The sequence below is a fragment of the Strigops habroptila genome, chromosome 2 (assembly GCF_004027225.2).
Source record: "Strigops habroptila isolate Jane chromosome 2, bStrHab1.2.pri, whole genome shotgun sequence".
In the NCBI taxonomy this organism is placed as follows: domain Eukaryota; kingdom Metazoa; phylum Chordata; class Aves; order Psittaciformes; family Psittacidae; genus Strigops; species Strigops habroptila.
This window is the reverse complement of record NC_044278.2, coordinates 96,077,268-96,101,619: the sequence shown is the minus strand read 5'-3', so window position 1 is coordinate 96,101,619 and position 24,352 is coordinate 96,077,268. Positions and strand designations below refer to the sequence as shown.

General features: G+C 41.4%; 1 protein-coding gene across 1 annotated transcript; it reads left to right on the top strand.

Moving 5' to 3' along the window:
* The first annotated feature begins 2,273 nt into the window (after positions 1–2,273).
* C2H13orf42 (chromosome 2 C13orf42 homolog) lies at positions 2,274–6,778 on the top strand. The gene is made up of 3 exons (XM_030474722.1): positions 2,274–2,687; positions 5,754–5,901; positions 6,537–6,778. The coding sequence occupies exons 1-3, from the start codon at positions 2,274–2,276 to the stop codon at positions 6,776–6,778; spliced, it is 804 nt and encodes a 267-aa protein (XP_030330582.1).
* The last annotated feature ends 17,574 nt before the right edge of the window (positions 6,779–24,352 follow it).

Sequence of the window (24,352 nt, the reverse complement as noted above, 5' to 3'; positions counted from 1 at the left end):
CCCACATAAAAAGTTTTTCAAATCACAGTGTATATCATCATATTCAGTCTTCACAGGTGTATCTTTTTCTATGGTTTAATAAACAGAAGCTTGAGGTGGTTTTGTTTATTTGTTTGTTTGTTTTGTTGTTATTGTTTGTTTTGTTTTGGGGTTTTTTTAGTTAGTTTGATTTGGTTTGGTTTTTACCCTGTAGCCCTTTGTAAGTCCAGATGAGCTTAGAAATCGATTTGCTATTGAAAGGCAATGTCTGATCCTATCAGCAGTTGCTTGGTGGAGTTCCCATTGACCTTTCTGGCTCAACTCTTTGGCAATAAGTCTGTGGGCTCCCACAGATTTTCTTGACTCACAGGTTTTGTGACCACCAGTTCACTTACAGTGCCTCTCCAAGGCTCACTGGTGTTTTACAACATCTGTAAGCAAAGACCAGTATCCTCCCATGTAACAAATCTAAGTAATTTTTAATAGGGTTATTTTGGAACCCTATTTTTGCAACTAACTTAGTAAACACATTGTCTAGAATGACTATGGCAGATATTTATTGCACTCATTCAGGACAATAAATTAAAATCCCTGTGTAGCCTTTTGCTTCTGAAAATGCAATAAATCTGTAGACGGAATTATTTTTATTCTATACTAGTATTGATGACCAGAGACTTACTTCATCTCAGATGTGTAATTTTGAGGAGAGATTTTTTTAAAGTGCTAATGGTCTATGCTAACCTAAAGTCAACTTAATCTATTACCTAGCTGTGGGATTGAGTAGGATTTTGGAGATTATCAATAATGGAATACATTTATACAAGTACAATGTCTAGACTGCTCTCAGCTGCAGTGAGAATCATGTTTATACCAGTATTAGAAAGCTGAAAAATAGCAAAAAATTAGTTTGTCTCAATTTTTAATTGTTATAAGGACATTTCAACTTCATAGGTTGTAAAAGGAACAATGTGCCTGTTTTAAGATGGCTGTGGTATATGCTTAGTATTCAGTAAATGAGAGTTCCTGAGGGAATGGATGCAAATTTATATTAGAACCTATCTTTCCTGCTGAGATCCTAGAGCTCTTAGGATGCATAAACGTCCACATGACACTTCCAGTGGCATTAACAGAAATTTGCTCAGTAGAGTCTGCAGGGTGATATCCACTGTCTTTTGAAAGAATTATTTTCTCAAGCGCTTAATGCTTGATCAGGATGAATTATGAAAACTCTTCTGAACATAGTAAATCTGGACATTTCTGCTTGCTTTCAAAATGTTGCTGATTGTCTTAGTCATGAGAACTGACCAAATTTGCTGTCTACTTATGTGTAAGGCATACATCATGTTGTCACACAGTTACAAATACTAGCAATGCTCGAATATGCCAACAACAGTCAATGTTCTCAGTAGTTTTCAACCAAAAAGCAGTCATCAAAACCACTGTATTGAATGTTCTTTTATTAATCTAAGAGAAGAACTAATGTGGAAAGATAAGAAATTAATTGGTTTCTGTCTGCAGTATTTTGCCAGATTAGTGCTTTGGAAGAGTGTTTCATTTTACAGAGTCCCTTACACAAGATATCTTTGTATTGAGTGTAATAGAGACTGACATCTGAATCCACTTTTTTCGTAGTAGTGCTGCCAGATCAGGTAGCTGTAGCCATCTCCTGGTTACCGTCGGGTGAAACCCAGGGTGACTTCTTTCATCAGCTGAACTCCACCCGTCAGAAACTATTCTTTCCCCACTCAGACTTTTATCCCTGACGAGGGTGATCTCAACAAGCTCTTCCCAGCTGCCTCTCCGTGCCCCAGGGAGGCTGCTGGATGCTCTTGGAGGAGAGGGAGAAGTTCAGGACCACGGTCAGCGCACGGCCCTCTCCGGCAGCCGGCAACGGGCGGGGACCGGCGCAGAGGAGCGCGGAGGAAACGTGGGAAAAGGACGAATTTCTACGTCGATGCTGATGGTTTTCACATGCAGCAGCAGTCAAACAAAAGGTCAAAGCATGCTACTTGACCTCCTGTACTATATTTTAAACGGAGGAAAGGACAAAGCTGTTTCACTGACACAAATGGAATAGAAAATGCAGTTCTGCGTTACCATCATGCTCTTCACAAAGTGTTAGTTTGAAAGAAGCAGTTTGTTCAGCAATAGGGTTTGTTTTTTTCTCCTCATTACATTAAGTGGAAAAACTGCCTGTCTGTTGAGGGCAAGTGTAATAGCTGCTGATTACCAGACCTAGCGTAAAATTAAGGAGCTGAAAGAGAAAAGGTATAAAGGGGAGAAAGTGGCACACTATGTTCAAGAAGATCCATTCTATATTTCACCCCAACTCCCACCGAAGAAATGTGACAGATGACATCCCTTACAGTGACGGCACTGGTTCTGCGGTGAGACTGATCCGCAGCACTTCAATGTATGTCCTTGGAGGTGAGCAGGAAAAAGTTAGTGAACCACTAAAAAAATGCAGGAGTACAACCAGCATCGACTCTTGCTTCCAGCCAAAAGAGGAAGACAGAGACTGGATGTACTCGAAGACCCAGGACTGCTTGAAGTACTTACAGGACCTGTTAGCCTTGAGGAAAAAATATCTTGACAACATCAAGAACTTGAAATCCATGCATATGGCTGCAGATACCCCAATGTCCATAAAATCATCCAAAACTGGAAAGAAGTCATTTCTTCTGCTTCCTTCCAAAGAGTCTTCCAAGGTAATTCTTAAGAACTTTTGCCATGTGCTTGGTCCTAAGCTATGAAGCAATTGAAGCTGTATGACCTATGTTGATTTTCTGCTTTATTGGTCTCAGACAGTTGTCATTTTACTGTTAAAAGAGTTGAAATGTTGCTAAATACCAAAATATTCTTTCTGAGTTGTGTGAAATTAAGTATGAATGACTGGTCATAGAAACAAATGTATATGCCTATGTTTGGGGGTGGGGAAAATATGAGAAGCAAAGTGGTATGAGAGTAGGGCAAGGATCTGAAAACATGTTATGAAAGAGCGAGCTATTCTCTCAATATTCTGACAGGCTACTTAAATGCCTCTGAGTTCTCCATTATGGTTATTTATAGCTGTTAATGACTGACAAGCACAGTAACCCCGAGGTTTACTGGCAGTCTTTTTATTGACACAAAATTACTTATGCAAAAAAAAATTGTAAATTCATTGAAATAAATAGTATTTTTTCTGACTGGTCAGATAGCTTGTCAGTGCTACATTTAACACCAGTGCAAGCTCTGATAGGCTGTAGGGAATGAGAAATTCTTAAGGGTTCCTTTCTCTATTCATTAATAAGTTGGAAGATCATTTTGAGACAGTGTAATTCTTCACCCTGTAATGATACCACAAAAACAGCAGACACACAGGTTACATAGTGCAATCTTTAAACTGAGTAATAATGAGGATGATGGGAAGAAGGGATGTATGGCTGACTTACCAATTAGGCTAGGTAGACTTTACCAAAAAGTATTGCCGCAGTTAGATGTGTCACAGCAGATTGTCAGAATGGCTGAAACTAAGCTCTGTTGGAGGCATTCCTTAGCCAAAGGACAAGGCTCATGTGTTTAGGACTAGATAGCTCATTTTTCAATTTTACAGTTTAATCCAGTACCCTTTCAGTCAGTGGGATTTTTAGTTTTCTTTTATTAGGCTTTATGTCATCCTTTCAGTGCATGGTGACTCTCAGAAACTAGGAATAAAAGGAGGAAACAATATTCAGCTCAGTGGGCTGGAGAAGATGGATTTTAGAAAGACATTATTATTCAGGGCCACTGAAATAGCCAAAGAGAATGACTGAGATGTAGAAGAATGGCCTGGTGATGCCAGGTGCCAGGAGACAAATCTCAACACTATAGATACAGTCTGTGAACTGACTTTGTGCACTGTCAAACAATGATTGGCTTGAAGGAGCAGAGATTTAGAGCATGCCAGTTCCCTGATGAGCTCCATATGTAGTGGAGCAACATATGACTTAACCATCAGCCAGGTGGGAAAAAAATGAGTGCAAAGTGGTACTAAAACCATGGACCAGGAGGCTGGGAGGTAGATTCTGCACAACTAGGCTTCATGCAGGTTTGTGAATTTCTGAGATTTGCCACTGAAAATACCACTTAGGAAAAACAAATGAATCTCCTACAGGCTGGGGCTAAAAGTGTTGTAATCTGACTGTGGCCATCTAGCTCTTACATACGGACAACCCTGGTACTGGCTGTCATGCTAACTCTAGGAGCTGTCCCCTTAAGAACAGACAGGGACATGAGCAGGACATGCCACCCACAAGTCATTCTTGCCAACACAAATGGCAGGATCACAGCTATCCAGCCTTGGCTTTGCAAAAATTAGGGAGAGGTCAAAAAGACTTCTAGAATAGCCAGAATACTCTGCTTCCTAACTACAGATTTTATGTTCACACAATGCAAGGTTCATTTTATCACCAGGCTTGAATGGTTTTGTCCTTAACTACCTGTTGTGTTAAATTGCCTGTCAGTGGAAATTCACTTACCTGCTGCATGATTAACAGGAAAGTATTTTGTCCAGACAATCAACACAGGAGGTTTAATCCAAAGATCTCTGGGACCTGGACTACAGGCTGACTGTGGATTCAAAATTTGCCACCTGGGTCTAGTGAGAGAGAAGAATGGAGGAGTGGGTCAGATGCTGGAAGTACATAAGCATTTCTTAAAGAAATGGTTTCTAACCTATCAGGGCTTAGTCATAATAGCAGTCACTCTTTTCAGTAGATGTGTGGTAGCAGCTATCTTTTAGCACTTCTGAGAATGTCAATCAACCCATAATGTCAGAAGGGGAATAAGCTAGCTCATGGCTCTTCCTGCACAGAACAGGGAACAAGCTGGTCCTTCAGGGATGTGCTACAGCATGTATCCTTTGTTTGCATGTTTGAAAACCAAGGTAGCAATTTTCTGACTTGGTATTACAACTCAATACACCTAGCTCAGACTGGCAAGGAAAATATACGGCTCCTCATTAGGAGGAGCACAGCAGGAAGTATTCATCCCATATGGACCTACAGAATTGCCAACTAAGGCTTTATGACTGCTGCAGCACTTATAGGCAGGCATTTGGTTTTTTATCAAGGCACAGCTCCTAATTTTAAACTCTGTGGCTTTCCTGTGGGAATTAGCACAGTGTTGAATGACTCATATTTTCACACACATGATCCTGTTCCATTTCAAAAAGACTTTAGCAATTTAGATCTGTATTCAATTCACCTAACCTAGGCATTTTAATAAGATGCTTAATTTAGTAAGAAAGTGACCTGACAATCCCTTTGCAGCTAAGAGAAAGAGCTGCCTGCAGAGGGGAATTCAGCCTACCTAAGGCCTGACTCATCTTCTGAAGGTACTGGAACCCTGCATTAATTACAGAAGGAACCCCACGTGACTACATTTCTAATGTGTGTCTCATTAGATGCCTACTGCTAGGTAGAATAAATTAGGCCACAAAGCCCATCTGTCACTTAGCCACCTAATGAAATGGACTGATACTGGGGTTATGGGGGATTTTATAACACCTGGTTAGCAGTGTCCAAGTGGAAGATGTTTGGTGTTGAGCATGTAACAAGATGGACATTTGTTAGACTGCTGTCCTACTTTCTTTGATAGCTACAACCTGTGGAGTAGTCTGACCTATGTCCTTTTTTGATAGCTTGAAGTACAGAGTCAAATACAATGTTTGCAGCTTCCTTCCACAGTTTGCTAATTAAGAGGTCATTGTGCCCGATCCTTAGCTAACCTTTTTCTCCCTATCTGATCAGCAGGCATCCATGGAAAGAAAAGGCCCACAGTCCAGTTCAGATGAAAGAGAAGCAATAGCTTTCTTCGACTCAGTCATTGCAGACCTGGATTCAGAGAGATGGCGGAGAGTTCCTGACTTGGATCTGTCAAATGTGGATGTTGATTTTGATGGTGCAGTATAAGCCAGCCAAAATAAGATTATTTTTGGTGTGCAAAGGGTAGAGGGAGGAGTGGCATTGTAAGACCATGTTTGTCTATTTCATGAACACAGTTTGCCACCAAGTTTTGCTTCCCAAACCTAGGACCATTACATGCAGTATGTGAAAGTACAGTAATGTATTGCTTGTTCCCTGCTGAAAAAGTGCAACTATTTTATGTGGTCATTACATGACCAAATGTAGCATGTATAGTGCTGGAATGGTGCTTGCTTTCTGCTCAGGGCTGAATTCTTCCTGCATCTGCTTTTCTTTTTTCTCACTGAGAAATGGCAGGATGTTTTCTCTCCAACCAGCAAAAAAAATAAGCCATTTAGAGATAAGGCTAAATAACAGTACATTTCCACCAGAAAAGATGGGATTGCCTGACTAGACGAAGATGTTGTCATCTGAGCTCATCATCTATCCTTGTGTAATCAGTGGAAAGAAACTGACATTTCTCTCCTTTGTCTTAGGCTAAAGCAAATATCTGAAAGAGGTTGTATTAGCTGTGCCTTAGAAGTGTGTATAAAGGGACTAGCTCTGACATATCTGTGCATGCAAAAGTATCGCTGGTGAACTGTTAACACCACATTATCTTATGTCTTTCAGTTGCTACCAGCACAAGTGAACACAGTTTACATTCAAACTGGATCCTTCGTGCTCCCCGGAGATACTCACAAGATACTGCCCAGACTGCAAAGGCTGCAAACCAATCTCAAAGAAACAGCCAGCGGGGAACCACTAGCTCTAGGAAGAGGCTGGAAAGACAACCCATGTATTTACCCAAAGCTGTGGAAGGGGCATATAGCACTTTAAAATTTAAGCCCAAAACACACAAAAAAGAATATTGAAAGAATATTACCTCTTCGGCTGAAGATAGAATATATGAAATAGGGCATGTAAGACTTGCTCTTGTTATTTAACCTCTGATCCACCTCTTACACCACGGAAGTGACATGTGCAGTCACTGGAGGTTCTTTTGTGTGGGACATATTTTAAGCCATGGCTATTCCAATGTTGAACTCATATGAGGGTTTAACTCATCAAGTTCATTGTGCCTAACAATACTGTTTTGTCATTCAGCTTGGGTGGAACTCCAACTTGACAAGCCTTTTTTCTAGGGCTGTTATTGAAAGCAATGATTCAGAGATTGCCTGGTGCAGTAATTTTTCTGTCGAGTCCAGTACTGCTAAGCAATTCAAGCAGTTCAGTGAATATGTTGAAGCTTTTGCACCACTGCTTCCAAATTCAGAGCAGTGAAGCAGAATTTCTTTCTTTTTTGCATGGGAAAATTTGTATGTGCCATCATTGACTCTGTGACCTGAGAGCATACAGCAGCACTGAGGTACAAGCAAGCTGTGGTACAAGCAGAAAAAGCTGCAGTGAAGGAATCAGCATTAGAAACCTGTGTTTGGAGGAATTGCTCCAGTGTGTATTGAAAAAACAAACTATCTTGTGCTCTGCTTGCTATTAGGAATTGTTCCATCCTTGGATACAACATCAAGGGATTCATTACATGCAAAAATGTATTCAAACTTTTTTCATATGATTACACCACCTGTTAATTTTCTTCTATTTTAACACCCAGTTTCTGAATCTAGACATCCCAATGCACACTAGAAAAAGTTGGAGAAGAACACTTTGAGAATAAATTGGAGCAAAGGTTGTTCTCAAGCGCAACAGACAATCTGGAGGCAAATCCACTGCATCAGCTTTAGATTATACCCAATATTTGGTATTCTGCTACTTCATCGTTAAAGACTATACATGGGGAAGAACGCAGTTTAGAAGTGTTTCTCTTCAGGCTTTTTAGTCTTAGAGGTGGTACATCTTCCATGGGATACTTGGAATTGTTAAGACTCATGTCTGCCCTTTTCACTGATGTACAGCAATGTAAAAATGCATATGAAGTGACAAGGCGATAGCACCCTATGGAAATACTAGCCTATGGCCCTTCAGATAAGGCAATACAATTTATATCACGGGTATCATTGAGCCACAATCCCCAGCTCATGCTTTGTCGTAAGAATTTGCAAAGGTGTTTGGGATCAAGCCATTGCTTACTTCGATTTATTTCATCAGGTGTTCAATCGGTGGTTCACTGTGCCAGATGGGTCATGGCAGCATTGGTATGACCATCTGGTGATTCGCTGGTGATTCACTGGTGATTTGTTGTTTCTATGTTCAGTTGCTTTTATGTCCACAGGCTGGGATAAATTTCCTAAGGCACTAGCCATCAATATAACCCATCTGATACATCATAACCACCATAAACCTTGTGGCCACCACACTTGACAGTTGGCAAGTGCAGTTCTTGCTGATTCGTGTTCCTAGTCTTTGGGACTGAGTTATTCAAACAGCATTTCTGCTATGACATGGAAGTACCTCTCTCAGATCTCACTGATCTAGGACACTTTCTGTCACGAGATAGGAGAGTGCCAAAAAACCATATGTTCTTCCATTCAAAGCTGGCATCTCCTTTTTGATTAAAGCATTCTGTTTTTTTCTAGTGGTGTTCATAAAGGGGAGAATTGTTTCTGTAGCACTTTAATTCTGGAAGTGCTTTCACTGCTCTTTGTCTAGTCAGTATCCTCTTGAAAATAACCAGTTTAACCAACATCATTAATACATATTCATGAAGGGATTAAATGAAGGTCTACATTTTGTTTTCCTACTGCTGGTGCTTCTCATGATTAGTCTGTAGTCGCTATACAGCGTCGCTGCCTTTGTACCTCCCCAGTCCTGCCCTGACTGCCCTGAACTGTCTTTAAAAATGTTCTGCCTTTGACATGATCATTCAAGGCCATTTGGCCAGGTAGGATAGCTAGAGCACAGCATGTTCCAAACTCTTCCCTTGTTCCTGACATGCCTCAAGGCTGCAGCTATATGTGTGTGAGAGAGGAGGGGGACAGTGCTCAAACCTGCATATTTTTGGCAACCATGTCACCCTGAAACCCCTCTCCAAGCAGAATCTCACTCTGAAGTTGCCAAGGAACATTTTTACTGAGTGTGTGGTCACCTTTTTGCTACTAGAACCTGTAACATGGATGGATGTTGACAGAAAACCTCATCATCTTTTCGAGTTGCTATCATAGAATTAGGCATATGCATAATTAAAAAACTGATGAAAGAAGAAAAAAAGGATTCCAATGGTGTTCTGCCCCATGCTGTGCTTCATGTTCATAGTGCCAAGGTTATATGCATTGGAGTAGCTGATCTTTTGTTGTAGTTTTAAGGATGCACTGTGATGTGCAGAACCAGACTGCTTCAGCATGTTTGACCTTCCCTGTGACTTCTGTTTGTCCTCATAAAACAGAAGTATCTCTGGTCCTCTGGCTGTGACAGAGGGTCAGGGTCCCCCTGCTGTCCAGCACACAGACTCTAGTGTGAAACGTGTTTGCTTTTACGAATAAGAGACAGAGGGGGAAAATAAGATCTGTAATTTCAATTTAGATTCTGTGATTGGTGTTTTGAGTTTCTTTTTTTCCTTTTCTTAAAGATCATTTCAAGCCTGCTATCATCTTAGTAAATTTTATTTAAGCAAGTAAAATAAAACCGTTTTTCTCTGAGAACATTGTCTACCTCCTATCCCATAAATGTAGACATCTTTCTCATTCTAGCATATTTGCCCTTGTATTCTCCTCACTAGACATGGCTCGGCTCCAATAGAGCTTTGGAGAGTGGTCCTAGCATCTTAGGGCACTCTCTGGAGAGGTAGGAGCTGAGGGAGCTGGGTCCCAGAAGCCAGGTCCGGTGCTACCTGCGCGAGAAAAGGGCAGCAGATCGTAAATAGAGCAGGAGAGAGGAAAGGAAAGCATTTCCATCCACTGTACTGTCTGAGTCCTCAGAGAAGGGTTTAGTGTGGATGGCAGCGCCCCCTGTATGCCTTGAAACGGAACCATGTCCCTACCTAACACCGACTCACTCTAGGCAGCTTTCCACTTTTCCAGGAGCAGTTGATTCTCCTTGGCTGCCCTGAATTATTTCCCCAAGGGCTTTGGAGGCAGAGCTCTCTGCATGGACACTAAAGGGACCCTATCTACCTTGGGTAGTCCCTCTAAAAGACCTTGCTGCAACTAGCAGTCATTTTCAGGCATCACAAAGTTGAAATCAAGCACCTACTATAGGTGCTCTGACAATGCAAATTGTACAGAAGAATTATTCATGACAAGCAGAGCTCTTCATGACCCAGATCCCTTGAAGAGATTATTAGTGAGCTATTTCAGTCATGCCCCCAGGCCCTGATAATGAAGTGCATCATCTAGGAGCTCTATCAATCAAGGCCACTGTGTGTGAGCATTCCCCGCAGCACTGATCCCAAAGGCTCTTTCCAAGAGTACACTGGAGTAATAGGCAAGATCTTTAGGAAGGTGTCTCTTACTTTGCTGTTTCAAATCTGGTTCAGCTGAAGTACTGGGGTATTTTAGGTTCCTCTAACTAGTGTCATTGCTGAGCACTAGCTCTAAACAGGCTCCAGCTATGAATTTCTGTGATGCCACATCCACAGCTGTCCATAAGAAACTAAAGACACTGTGTACAAGAATCCAGTAACTGAAGAGAGATGAAGTCTGTTGAAGAAATCATATCCTGGAGGATTCAAATTAATTTTGTCCTTTTGTGTGGAGCAACTCAGTGTAATCATGATGTGTGTAAGTGAGCTGAAATTGTAAGCGTCTTTGGCAGAAACAGAAGAAATATAGGCAGCTAATGGAAAGTTGGCAGCTGGACAAGATGTACGCTCTGGTTTGAATCTTGCAGTGCCGTAAAGTTACAGTGAAGGCAGAAGGTGTCAGCACTGCATTAAGTAAGGCAGAAAGTCCTCCAAGGTAACACATAGCAAAGATGTATAGTTATCTGCTGCTCCAGATTGAATGAGGTGTATAAAAATACTGGATTAGCACCTAATGGATATCCTCAAAATCTTCACAGCTGTAGGTCCAGTTTGTAGTTCTGCTTGGGCAAATTCAGGAGAGCATCTGAAACGTTTTTGTGATGGAGCTGGTCCACAAGGAGATAAAAGCAGCCTGAAGCTGGCCAGTCACCAAAGGCTGTGTTTAGGGGGATTTTGCCACCTTTTGGTCCTGTAGCTCTGAGTTATGCCTATAGTAAATTGGAATCAAGTTGCATCAAGTCAGTGGAATGAGTCTTGACTTATCTTGAGTTTAACAGCTAGAAAAACATGTTGTCCTAAAAGAATTTTGAGGGCAAGTCAGAGCATATGAGTCCAGCTGCTTCAGACCAAGCTGAAAAGCAGAGGGTAGAGTCTATTATTTGACTAGGAGTAATTTAGTGCAAGGTGATAAATTTTCTACTAACAGGCTTGTCATATTAAAAAGTTATCTTCTCTTTTTTAAACCAAGACCTGGGATCATCACCTGAATGGCTCCATGATTATGACACCCTGACCCCCTGGCAGAAGAGGAGATGACCTATTAGAGAAAATACAGAAAAAAATTATGGAATTAAGAGAGATGTGTTCTACCCTTTTGTTAAAGTGAGACTGAGAAGGGAGCAAGACCTCACCAAGAAGCCTATGGCCGCTGCTAGGGAGGCACTGCAAGTACCACCGAAGTGAAATGTGTGATCGAGCAGAAAACTTTCACTTGTAAGTGCTGGGGACTGTCACTTAGTGCAACAGCTCTGGAAGGAGATTCCTAGAAAGGTAGCTAAAACTGCCCTTTGGCCACACGGTGGCAGTTCATTCCTAGCTATTCTGCAGCCCTCCTATTTCTCTGATCAACAAGAGAACGGGATGAAAAGGAAAGCGAAGTTTTTTGTCCTGCTTCATCAACAGACAGTCAGTGTGTATCTGTTATTCGCTTCTAGGCTCCTTAACTCGCAAGCATTTTGTTCGGCAGTTTCCAATTAATATTAGTTCTTTAAATGAGTTTATTCTTCTAGGGAGATGATTATTTCGTTAAGAATTAAATAACCATGACAGCATAGGGGACACTGAGACCTCAGTAAATCATGTCCAAGATGCTGACCACTTGCCTCTGACTGTGTCTGGAAACAAATGGACAAAGTAATGTCATTGCCAGAAACAATGCACTTGGGCATAGGAAATATGAAGGTGGATTAAAAACAATAAGCAGAGGATTTGAAGATTCAGAAGTTCAATCTTGAGATAGGCCTGAGCTAAGAGTTTCTGACCTGATGCTGAAGTTCCTTCCAAGGCCCAGGAGAATCAATAGATGAGGTTTCCAGCTTCTTGGGGCCTGAATTAACTAATCCAAGCAGTTCAGTTAGTCAAAAGCTAACCTGCTCCTGCATCAGCTGCTGCTGTGACTTCCAGCGGTATGTCTATACTGACTGTATGCATGCTAAACTTCTTGAGTTTGGTTGTTTGGGGTTTTTTTTTTGCTTTGTTTTATACCAAATACTCCTTTAGAGGGAAGAAAAAAAAAAAAAAAAAAGAAGGAATATGTCTTTGCACTGGTTATGACTCCACATCAGCAACAGGAGATTTCATTAATTCAGATGGCTCTATGATTCCAAACTGTTCAGATTAGTGAGGTTCCCTGCATTAATAAGGCCCTGGTACAACATCAGAGCTGGGAGTGCTCACACACAGGCTTTTAGTCTGGGCTTGTTTGTGGTTTGGTGTATGACACTGCATCCTTTTTAACTGACAAACAGTACCATCATCTCCAGGTAACTGTATGGGGCACAGCAGAGGGAAAGTGGATTGATCAACAATAAAACACTCTGTGCTGTTCCTAAGTTAGACCTTGCTTTATTATCACTTCACTGTGGAGAACTGATTCATCACATTCTTAGCCTTCAATAGCTTCACTTTTCAGTTTCCAACAAGCAAAATTAGTTTTTGCGCCCCCTCACCTCAATGATATAGGTTTTTGGAGTGCCAGGAAAGTGAGCAGTTCAGTGGAAGAGCTCCAGTGTGAGCAGAGCTGACCTGTAATTACAGCTGAATAAACTGAAGTGAGTATACTCAGGGCCAGATTTGCAGTCGCCCTTAGTGGGATTTTCAAAAGGCACGTAACTAGCATCGGTGGGAGTTAAGTGACTCTGACAATTGCACTGATGCCTGACTGTTTCTGGAAAAGCTGGTCTGGAGCCAAGCTTGAGCAGGCACATCTCCACTTCCAGGAATTAAATTAGACTCACAAGAAGTCCAGAATTAGCCCAGTCTGTCTGCCTCTAAGCCCACTAACTTTAAGACCTTGAGTGGTGTAATTCTGGAAGAAAGAAATGTCCCACACATTTGTCAGATTTCTGCAGCCCTTCCTGCTCTCTTCCTGCAGGGCTGGTGGTTGTTACTGATGCTCCCTTGTAACCCAGGCCTTAAGAATTTGTTGGTAATGTTCCTGAAAGTGCAATTACTCACAAACCCAGAACATCTGTGAATGCCAAGTGAACTTGAGAAATGCTGCTGCTCTTATATTAACACAAGTATGTCCAAGGGCTCTTGCAAAAGTACCTGTATGCCAGCACATACTTGCACATGACAACATGGTATTTTCCACGGACAAGCTGTTATGGAAACATCCCACCACACTTCCCATTCCTTAGAAGAAGATTTCAGACTTGTTTTACCCTGAAGTAGGATAAGAAAGATAGGAGTCTGATGTCCTTCACTCTGGTAGATCTGGAGCTTGTCTGTTGACTTTAGGGGGCTGAAGGGAAGAAAAGGATGGGAGGAAATGAAATAACCTAGAAAAGATCTCAAGATGAAGAGATTTAGTGCAACTATTGTCTTTTTAAACATGGTTTTTGATCATGTGGTATGATGCCTTATGGTGACAAAGATCAGCAGGACTTGCCGGGGCGCTTGGTATGCAACTTGTGGAGAGTACCTGATCAGCTGAGAGGCCGAGCAGGCAATGGACTGCACTTGGCTCTCTAGACATATCCTGGGACACATACAGGCAGACAGCATCTGAGCTAGCTTCACAGCAGCACTCAAAGAAGTGAGTAGAATCTATAGATTTCAAAAGCTAGGCTGCTCTGTTACAAATAACACCAACACCACCCACTCCCAACATCCCCTGAGCAGCTTCATGTTTTCACCTTGAAACACTCAGCCCAACAAAAATAACTTCTTCCTTTGTTTTCTTCAGAGCAGTACGCCCTTCTCTCCTGGGAAAGGATATGTTAAAGTCAAATGCTGGAGGTTATATTTCTCTGTGGATCTCTCAGTCCTGTGTACCATGGGCTCTAGACAATCAAACCTGATGTATTATAAAAAAAGAAATGAAGTTCCTATTGTGGTGTGCCAGAACGGCAAGAAGCAGAAGCAACTTGGTTGCTGCAAAGAGACAAGAGCACCTGCCTTGCAGAAGCTGCAAGCAGACAGCCAAACCATGGTAAGCTTCTTTCAGCATCACTGTTTAAGATGAAAATATGCAGTGAGAGAAGACTTTGAAAAATTTCAAAAGCAAGCTTTGTAAGTCAGATTAAAATGCCAATTGCTGTGCGGTTTTCCAAAACAAAACAGTTGCCTTTCACTCAAGTCTGATATGAGATCCATTAATTTCCGCTCTTTATTCTGTCAATAGTTTAGCCATATTGGTTCTAAAAGGATTCAAATTACCCAAAGACGATTTTCTTGTAACTGTCTTTAATTACAATCTTGCTTCAAAATTTACTATGTTTTCTTTATGGAAACTTGAATTACTGATGTGAAGAATTTAGGAGTGGGGGTCAAAATGAGCAGAGCTATTAAAAAAACAAATGTACGCAGAAATGAGGCCATTGTTGTTTTCTTTAGAGGCTTGCCATTACATTTTAACTAGTATTTCAAGAGCTCTGTTTTTCCCCTTTTATTCCATGAGGTATAATATGTTAATGTTTTCCCTCCCTTTAGTATGGATTTATCAATTCCTGTCTGAAATCTCTTATTATAGAGAACTTTGGTAAAGAAACCTGGGAAAAAATTCAAGTAAGTATTTTATCCTCCAGAAGAGAAGCACTGGTCCTGGATGGGGACATTTGTAATGGAGGCAATGGGGGTTAAAATCTGATTACATAGTGAGGAGGATTATCAATAGAACTGGAGCCCCCCCAGCTCTGCACTTCACAATTCTAATTAATTCTGAGCAGCCTGTGCCAAAATTCAGTGCTGAGTCATATCCCTATAGAAGTTGAGTGGCTTGTGCTCAGTGTAAATCAGGAAACAACTCAGAAGAAGCAAAGACATCCCACACTGGTGGTGACAGATGCGTTTGTCCATGAGGTTAATAACACCTTTACCCATTGGCAGGTTCACCTTTCCCCTCTGGGATTTCGTGTGTGGTGTATCATAAAACAGACTTGTGTTAGAAGGAGGCGAATGGCTGACAGAGACCCACTTGACTTGAGGGTGACTGACCACCTCTCTCTTGGGTGGAGGAGAGTCATGAGCCAAGGCCACACTAAATGCCAACGATCCTTTTGAGAGAGGTGGCCTTGACTGGAAGGGTTTCCTGAGCCAGTGAAGGGGTCTCTGTGCAACTAACCCTGCACTGTGGCTTGGGCTGGGAAAAACACCATGAGGGGAAACTCATGCGACTTGCCTCTCCACAGCCCTGTTTCATTGACAGAAAGGATGATTTTGTTAACAGACAGTGGAAAGTACATTTATAGCTCAAAAAACCCTCACAAAGTTCACAGCATGTTATTAACTGAGCCTGTTACTTTTTGGGTGTGCTCTTGTTCATCAGAAATTTTAAATCACAGGCCCACAGCAATGGACATCCTAGCAATGCCAATACTCATGGAAAAATGAGTAGTGAGCCTTCTCACTAGTAATTTTTGAAACAGTTTCAGCGGCTGCTAGGTGGTTTGCATGGCACACAGCTCTCTTCCTCAGGAAAGAATTTCCATCCCAATCTGCATTGCTTGCCTTAATTATTAATATGAAGACTAAACACAGACAGATGGCAAAATAAACTCTGTTAGGTTGGTGTGAATCTGAAGTTCCTTCCACCAACATAACTGGGAGCAGATATTGAGCCAAAACATATAGAAAGCTCTTGATGTGAGTCTGAGATGTCACAGTTTGTACAAAAAAGATCCGAGAGTCAAGTTCTTGGCCTCTGGGGCCCGTATATCAAACCAGAGTAGATGGTGACATTTGTAGAGATTTTCTGGCTCTCTTCAGCATGCACACACATGCTTAGGTTGGGCCTCACACTCATTTTTTTTGTGGATCTGGCAGCTTGCTTTCTATGCTGAGCTGATAGTAGTTTTGTCTTTCAGATGTTTACTTGTGTTGTGCCTGCAAGCTCGCCAGAAACACTCAGGCTGTTCTGCCTGTTCTCTGATTTTCTGCTCTCAGCCTCTGAAATGGGTTTGCACAAGCTGTATTTTATTCCTCCTTTTTCCATCACTATAACCGTATTTATTCAACGTTGCCTTATTGCATTAATATCAGGTGAACAGGAAGAAAAAAATTAATGATAGATGTTCCCAAGACACAAGAGGATGAAGGAAAAGAGGACTGACTCATTTAAGTATTTTGTATTAGATATAAAGAAATGCATACATGTCAACTCTTCTGGGCAGAGTACATGGGCTCATATTCAACCTGTATAACTCTGACTGGAATGACTCTTACCAGCTAAAGACTTATGTATCTAGTATAAGCCATGCCTTGGCTCCCCATGCAGTCTCCTCCCCATGGAGGCTGACAGCCATTCATGCAGGCTATTCATCTCTGGGGTAGGATGAGTAGGATGAATCACCTTCTGAAAATACCTTTCTGTCACAGTCTATAAAAGGGCTCTAGGCAATTAGCTCTGACTACATGCATGACTTTCAGCAATGCAAAGGTAGGTGAAATGAATTGCAAATCTTTTCTTTCTAACATGTATGGATAGAGCTATTCAGCCTGCCTGCTACTCAGAGCTGCTCAAATCCAGTGCTCTTGATCGTAAGTGGAAAGGAGTCATATACTTAGGCACACTGTGGGCAGTCTAAATATACCTCTGTCCCTTCCTCTGCAGTTTTTATGCTGCTTTGATGATGCTTACAGGGCCATGAGAAAAGGGTTGCAAATTAGATCAACCTCAGTATCTGCACTGGGAAGATATCTGAATTTACTACTGACTGCTTTATGCCATTAGTATCAGATCTAGAAAGCAACCATGACAGAACCTGTCTCTATCAGGATATTCGCTAGGTTGATAAGAGGGCACTGAGAGATGAGTGTTGTTGATCCTGAATGTTCCCTGTGTAGAGGGAAATATTGTTTGTCATAACGCAGTGGTATAGGTCAAGGTTTATCAAAACTTCTAGTGATTTTAGGTATTCAGCTTAAAATATGTGGTGGTCAATTCCTCTGAAGTATTTCAGACTGAGTATCCAAAATCTGTTTTTGAAACCTCGGTGTTAATCACTCCTCTAAACTCATGACATCTTTTTTTCCCTTCTCAGCCTTTCCCTGCTCCTCTGGGCCAGAGTCTGACTCTTAGGCAGGTTTTTGTAGCATCTGACACACCAGGACCAGGGTCTTGTCTGGGCCCATTGGAAGTTGCTCAAGTGCAGAAGATGCAGAGGGACACAGGCTACACACATGCTCTGGGGAATGACTGTTTGTGGCCTTCTGCCTAGTTTTTTTATGAAGCTTATCCAGAACATCTATGGATCTTCTTAATCAACAGGGGAGGAGAAGAGAGCTCTGCATTGAGTTGAAAATGCTTAGGATAAACAAACATAAAGACATAAGGGTCTCTAAAGAGATAAGGCTAGAGGACTACATTTTCTTTTCTCACATGGCTTCTTTTTCCACTGGTGTTTCTGTTTGAAGAAAGATACTTCCTGGAGAAAGCACAGAAAAACTCCTGCATGCCCTCTCTCAGCCCACCACTCTAAAGACCTCTTGACAGGGACTGACGCAATTTGTTTATTGTTCCTTGGAAATTGCTTTTATAAAATCAAGAAGTTTAGAGAATGCTGGACCCTGCTTTCTGGTCCTATTGCGTTCAGCCATATCACTGACAGAGTCATTTTCTGAGGGAACTAGATTGGATAATTTTCCCTGTATGTTGCCTTAAGTCATTATCCTCCGTATTTTACACCAGGAGTCAAAACCACTTTTATGACCTACGTTGTATATAGAATCATAGAATAGTAAGGGTTGGAAAGGACCTTAAGATCATCTAGTTCCAACCCCACTGCCATGGGCAGGGACACCTTGCACTAAACCATGTGGCCCAAGGCTCTGTCCCACCTGGACTTGAACACCGCCAGAGATGGAGCATCCACAACCTCCCTGGGCAACCCATTCCAGTGCTTCACCACCCTCACTGTAAAAAACTTCTTCCTTCTATCTAATCTAAACTTCCCCTGTGTAAGTTTGAAGTCATTACCCCTTGTCCTACCACTACAGTCCCCAAGGAAGAGTCCCTCCCCAGCATCCTTATAGACCCCCTTCAGATACTGGAAGGCTGCTATGAGGTCTCCACGCAGCCTTCTCTTCTCCAGGCTGAACAGCCCCAACTCTCTCAGCCTGTCTTCATACGGGAGGTGCTCCAGCCCTCTTATCATCCTCATGGCCCTCCTCTGGACTCGCTCCAACAGCTCCATGTCCTTTTTATGTTGAGGGCACCAGAACTGTACGCAGTACTCCAAGTGAGGTCTCACAAGAGCAGAGTAGAGGGGCAGGATCACCTCCTTTGACCTGCTGGTCCCGCTTCTTTTGATGCAGCCCAGGATACGGTTGGCTTTCTGGGCTGCAAGCGCACGCTGAAGCAGGCTCATGTTAAGCTTCTCATCAACCAACATCCCCAAGTCCTTCTCTGCAGGGCTGCTCTGAATCTCTTCTCCACCCAACCTGTAGCAGTGCCTGGGATTGCCCCGACCCAGGTGTAGGACCTTACACTTGGCTTGGTTAAACTTCATAAGGTTGGCATTGGCCCACCTCACAAGCGTGTCAAGGTCCCATACGATGATGTTACTTATGTGAGAAGACTGGCACAATAACTAAAGACAGTTTCTCACTTTTCTATGGCTTGGAGAGCACTGACATCTATCCTAGTTCTTTCTGGCAGATCTTGCTGTCATACCAAGAGGTCAGATTGTGGCATATCTGCCTGTAGCTTCTCTCTGAGGGAAAGAGGGAATCATTTCCCATCCCAGGGTAAGCCCTGTGAGGATTTGTCCTGCAAGTGACAGGGTCTTTCACCTGGGTTTGGTGAAAAGACATGAAAATGGCATGTATACATATTCTACTATGTCCCAGGCCTTCCCTCTGATGCCAAAGAGGCACTTCCAGCTGGCTATAACTAATTAGTCTTTTTACAGATAGGCTTTGCTGGGCACCAGCATGCCTGTGCAAAACTAAGCAGTGACATGTAGGCCCCATTCAGACCCAGACTGTAGACACTTCAGAAGTGCTACCTCCCAGGCACTGTACCTGACCAGACATGCCCAAACAGTCTTGCTTTGAGGAAACCTGTGAATAGAGGACACCTTCTGAGGAAGTGTAGTCATATGCAGGGATTTGTAATATAAAATACTTCAGTTTTTCAACTCTGGGTTCCTCCTACTCCTCCCTATTTTTTTCTTCTGAAATGACAGTGTGTTTCTATATGCCAGGCTTTGGATGAAATAGAGGGGGAGCAGTTACACGAGCAACACAACTTGCAGATCTGACCAGTAGGTAGGATGGTGACACACTGCTTGGGCAGGCTGGGAATGGTATTCCTTTTACCAGGGCAGTCAAAGACAGAAGAGGCTATATGAACAAAGCCTAAGCTACTCGTGAGCCATATCTCCATGCATTTAGAAATGCTCTGCATGGGATTCAATGCATGATTTGCATTATCTATGCTTAAAAGTGCCTGAGATCTGAGATGTGAGATCTTGGCTGGTGTTTACGACCTATCCACTTGCAAAGAGACAGCACTGGTTGTTCATTTGAAGATCAGGATTTATTTTCTGTATGTCTGTATGTATTACTGTGAGCATCACATTGTTGTGGGCAGTGGGAATCATAATGGAAATTAATGGTTGCTACTCTTAGTCCTATGGCTTTTACTTGACCGTATCCAAATAGCTGTGGTTATGCAGCTGGTGCCTGTGTGTAGCGACAGATACTCTATAAATACCACAGACAGAAAATAATTGAGATAGCATTTAAAGGGTCAGATGAACATAATATTTTTGGATTCATAATTTTATGTTGGGTGTGGGAGACACAACTTGCTTTTCCAGCTTTCAGTAATATTAGATTGCCTGGCAATTTTATTCAGTAACAAAATTGCCTGGTGCTTCCATTTCAGAAAACACCCATTTTCTTGCACTTTCCACTCCCCACCAGCACACACACACTGAAGCTTCACAGTTTGAACCATTTTTACTCTGGATGAAATTCTGAGCCAGATGTTGAACTTGGTTCTTCTGGTGTAAAATCTGGAATCATTATAAGTCGACTAATATTTTTTGAGATTTACAAAGTTGAAGCAATATAAATCTTTATTAAATCTGGTTATAATTATTCCTTCTATGGCATATTTTATATCCAATAGTCTTGTTCATGTGCTAGGTAACAGCAGAAATGCAGGTTGAGCCAGAGGAAGAAGAGAAAAGGTGTTTCATCAATAAACTTTTAAAAATGGCAGGATTTTATGTAGAATAATTTACTTAAACCATTAGGCCACAGTATGAAGCTGTGACTGCTTTTAAATCAGGTAACCTAGAGTCTGTTGCCAGAGTTCTTCAACAGTGAAGTGACAACGGAAATTTTTAACCAAGAGAAGAGTGCAAAGGGGGAGAGAAGCATGTAGCATTCCTTGTGCTGCAGAAGTTTAACAGCCCGAAGCAGGAAACAAGAATGAATACAAATACAGAAAACGGAGCATTTCATAAAGATAGTAAGGTGCATTCAATGATTTACAGAAATGAGGAAAATTGCTTACAATTTTCTCTCCCAGTTTGGAGGGGTTTTCACCTACCAGAAATATTTTAGAGATAACACACATTACAGCCTTGAAGTTTAAAGAGAGATGGATGAGTTGGATTGTCCTTTTTCTTGCCATCCATGCAGGGCAATTGTCTGTGAGCTAAATCAAGGCAAGTGACTGTATTTTATACAGGTGTAAATGACTCAAGAGTACTTCTTAAGTGTGATTCGGCTGTCATATTTTAGACATCTATTTTCAGATGAGATGAATTGCAATGCAGAAATGCCTGTTTCTTCTTTTTGACTATAAAGGGCGCCTGGGGTGACCAGTTTAGATAATAGGAAAACATAACAAAAAAGTGTGAGAGTATTTGGGAAAGGGTGTATGAGCAGGTAACGAAAGAATGCATCATCACTCTTTCACAGACTGAAGCAAAATGAGTATTGCATGCACCACTGCCATCTCATGTTTAGTAAGTGCTTATCTTTCAGCCTTCATGTTATCTGAGTGTATCACGTTAAAACAGTCTACAAGATGATTCATGTCATACATCAGGACATGAGCGCACTCACATATGTTCTTCTTTATGCCATTCCCTAGGCAGCACAAGATGAAACTTCTCAGGAGACAGACAACTGTTCAACATTGTTGTGAAATTGAGAAAAGAAATCCTACTGGGATATTGTGCAAAGTGTGTGAAATTAAGGCAAGGTGAGAGAACATCCTCTTTACCTCCTATACAAGGATCAGAATAAGTTATAGGTCTCAGCAGTACAGACACTTTCCCACGAGGGAGACAGCCTGCTGAATATAAATACTGTAGGCAGTGAGTCACAAAAGATGATGTCATTGATTTATGCAAGGGTTGCAGAGTTTGGATTTGGTGGGAGAGGTTTTCTTGTCTAAATGCAGCCAGACCATGATATGCAGTGAGTTTATTTTCTTCCAACTGTAGTTAAGCTTTCGCTTAACTGCCATTTGTATGGTGCATCGGGTTATCTGCTCAGGAAAAACACATATCCTGGATCTCCTTTGGTTTCTTTCAATTGTTTTGTGTACATTTGGTCCTGAAAGGAGGTTGATTTTTCAGCAGTTATATAATTGCTGTGGTTACTTATACAACGAGAGAAGGAGACAAGAATGGTTTTCAGTTAGCTTTCCAGAGAAGTGTTTGAAGTGAAAAAAATGCAACAAGTCTTTGATAGATGGTGTCAGATGGGCGATTGGTGTTTGGAAAGATGATGAAGAGGAAGAGAGAGTTCATTCTTTGCAGAATGATAGCTCCTCAGATTTTAGATATGAACTGCTGATGGCTGTCTACTACCACCGCTAGTGTTTATACATACTCACACTTATATATGTATAGGTACACTGGCCAAAGACAAGATCTCAGGTTTAAGGATCATGGATCTAGAACATGACAGGATTAATATACAATATGCATTTATATACATTCCCAGATGTGCTTCAGTTCAGCCTGTTTTTTTGGGACTGTCTTTGGCTTCTTTTTGAACTCTTAAACTTGCAATTATTGAAAAAACTGCATTTTGGTCAACCACAGAATTTCAATAGGCTGAGGCAGCCAAGTTACTGCCGTTTCTACCAAGCCACATGAACTATAACTATTGCTTTTCTGTGTTCATGAGAATATTTGTAATGAAAAAAGCGTTGTCTCAGAAGTCACTGAGGTAGCCTCCAGCACTACACAATGAAGTTTTGTACAGCAATAAAAAACATGTTTGCATTATTGTGTGCAGGATTTTTCTCTGGCAACATTTTCACAAAACTTGTGTTCTGGACTTAGTACGGCCTCCATAAAACCATGTTGTGGGCAGAAATTTGGCGTTAGAGAGCAATTTCAACATGACTACTAAGGTTTTCTTATGTTTTGCTTTTATATTCATTTTGGGAAATTAAAATTAATTTGATCAATGTTAGGTTGCATGTGACATTACCTGGTTTCATGCAGGCAGATTTCATTTCCTTATAATGCTACATGACTCTCCCTTAGCACACCAATATGAACCTGTTGCTTTTACTTTGGTAACATTGCATTCACTAAGAATAAGACAACATATGTGCACATTGTTGAAAGAACTGAAAAAAATAGCTTTCAGCCTGCTTCATAGAAATATGTCAAACTACTGCATTATTTGATGTTTCTTTCCTTACCAGAATAAAATAGCTAGCCACATTTTTGATTCATTCTTTTAGTGAAAGGTGTAACAAAAACATTTCTATGGGCAAAGTAAAAGGAAGGTTCATTGAAATAGTTCAGATTTCCTGGAAAACCTGAAAACAAAACTATTTTCTCTTTTCCAATAAAAATCACTCCATAGAAAAGTTTGACAAGTTTCTATAGATCAGTTTTGTTAAGATATTTTGTTTTGTGGAAAGTAAAAATAATTTGTTATTAATTGACTGATGCTCTGGGACCAGTTTATTATAGATACAGAAGGTTTCTGAAGGTACAAAGAGCAGGAAGGCATCCAACACCTTCAGCAAGGCTTTTTTTGTTTCAGCACCACTTATGCCACTCAAAATCCTCTCCCTGGTCTTGGTGTTTCTGTTTTGTCTTGTTATGTTTTTTTACAGAGAACTTGTAGCTTATTTCTGATCCTGTTTATTCAGAGAAGCTTTGGGCTGAGTACAGGAGATTCAGCTGTCCATTTCTTTCCTACGCTCTGTTTGATAAAGCAGTAGGGCAGTATACTTGGGTTGAACATGGAACTAAACCTTTATTTTAGAGGAATAAGTCTATAAGCTGCCTCCTTACCTGGCACAAATTGCCCCAGACTACTGTGAAACTGATAGATAGACTGATTTTTAATTATTTTTCAGAGTCTTTCTTACCTAATGTTGGAAATCAAGGAATACCACATTGTTGACTTGATGCATGTGTTAATATACCTGGAAATGAAAACCAGCTTAGTTAGCTGGTTTTTGGCATTCCCAAAGTGATATGTACTTCGAGACTCCAAGACTGGGGCTTTGTGACCTTCATCAGTACTGTTTCCTAAGGGAAGGAGCTGAGACTAAAGCAGAAGTCTGGCACCTTGGAGTCACAAATCTGTCAGAAATTGAAGCACAGATACTAAGAGTTTGGTCAGCCAAGGACCCCTCTATAGTCAGAGGGGAGACGGAGATCTCCAGTGCACTCTCTTCAGAGGTTTGGAGTTCAGAGCACACATCCGGCTTTTAAAGTGCCTGTCTTTATCCCTTGACTACAGAGGGAACTTAGAGTGACAGGTTCCTTACATGAAGTATGATGATGTCCCTACACTAAGTGGCTTAGTCTGGCATCCACAATGCTGATATAAACATTGGCCCCCTGTGATTTTTCCTCAAGACAATAGTAGCAGCAGCAGCTACTCCCAAAGCAGGGATGAGAAACAGAGCTGCACATGATTCAGTGTGACTTTTTTTCTTTTTCTTTTCCTCTCTTACCATAATATCAGTCTTTCCTTGTCTCCCCCACCCACACACATCTGCAGACACACATTGTGGCATTATCTTCCTTTTCTTACGAAAGAGGGCACCTTTTTAATCTTTATTTATAAATTTCCTTCTTTCAGCTGT

Coding starts and splice junctions, on each gene's coding strand:
- C2H13orf42 (XM_030474722.1), top strand. CDS start 2,274: ATGTTCAAGAAGATCCATTCTATATTTCACCCCAACTCCCACCGAAGA. Junction 2,688..5,753: donor CTTCCAAAGAGTCTTCCAAG/GTAATTCTTAAG, acceptor TCTGATCAGCAG/GCATCCATGGAAAGAAAAGG. Junction 5,902..6,536: donor TGTGGATGTTGATTTTGATG/GTGCAGTATAAG, acceptor TATGTCTTTCAG/TTGCTACCAGCACAAGTGAA.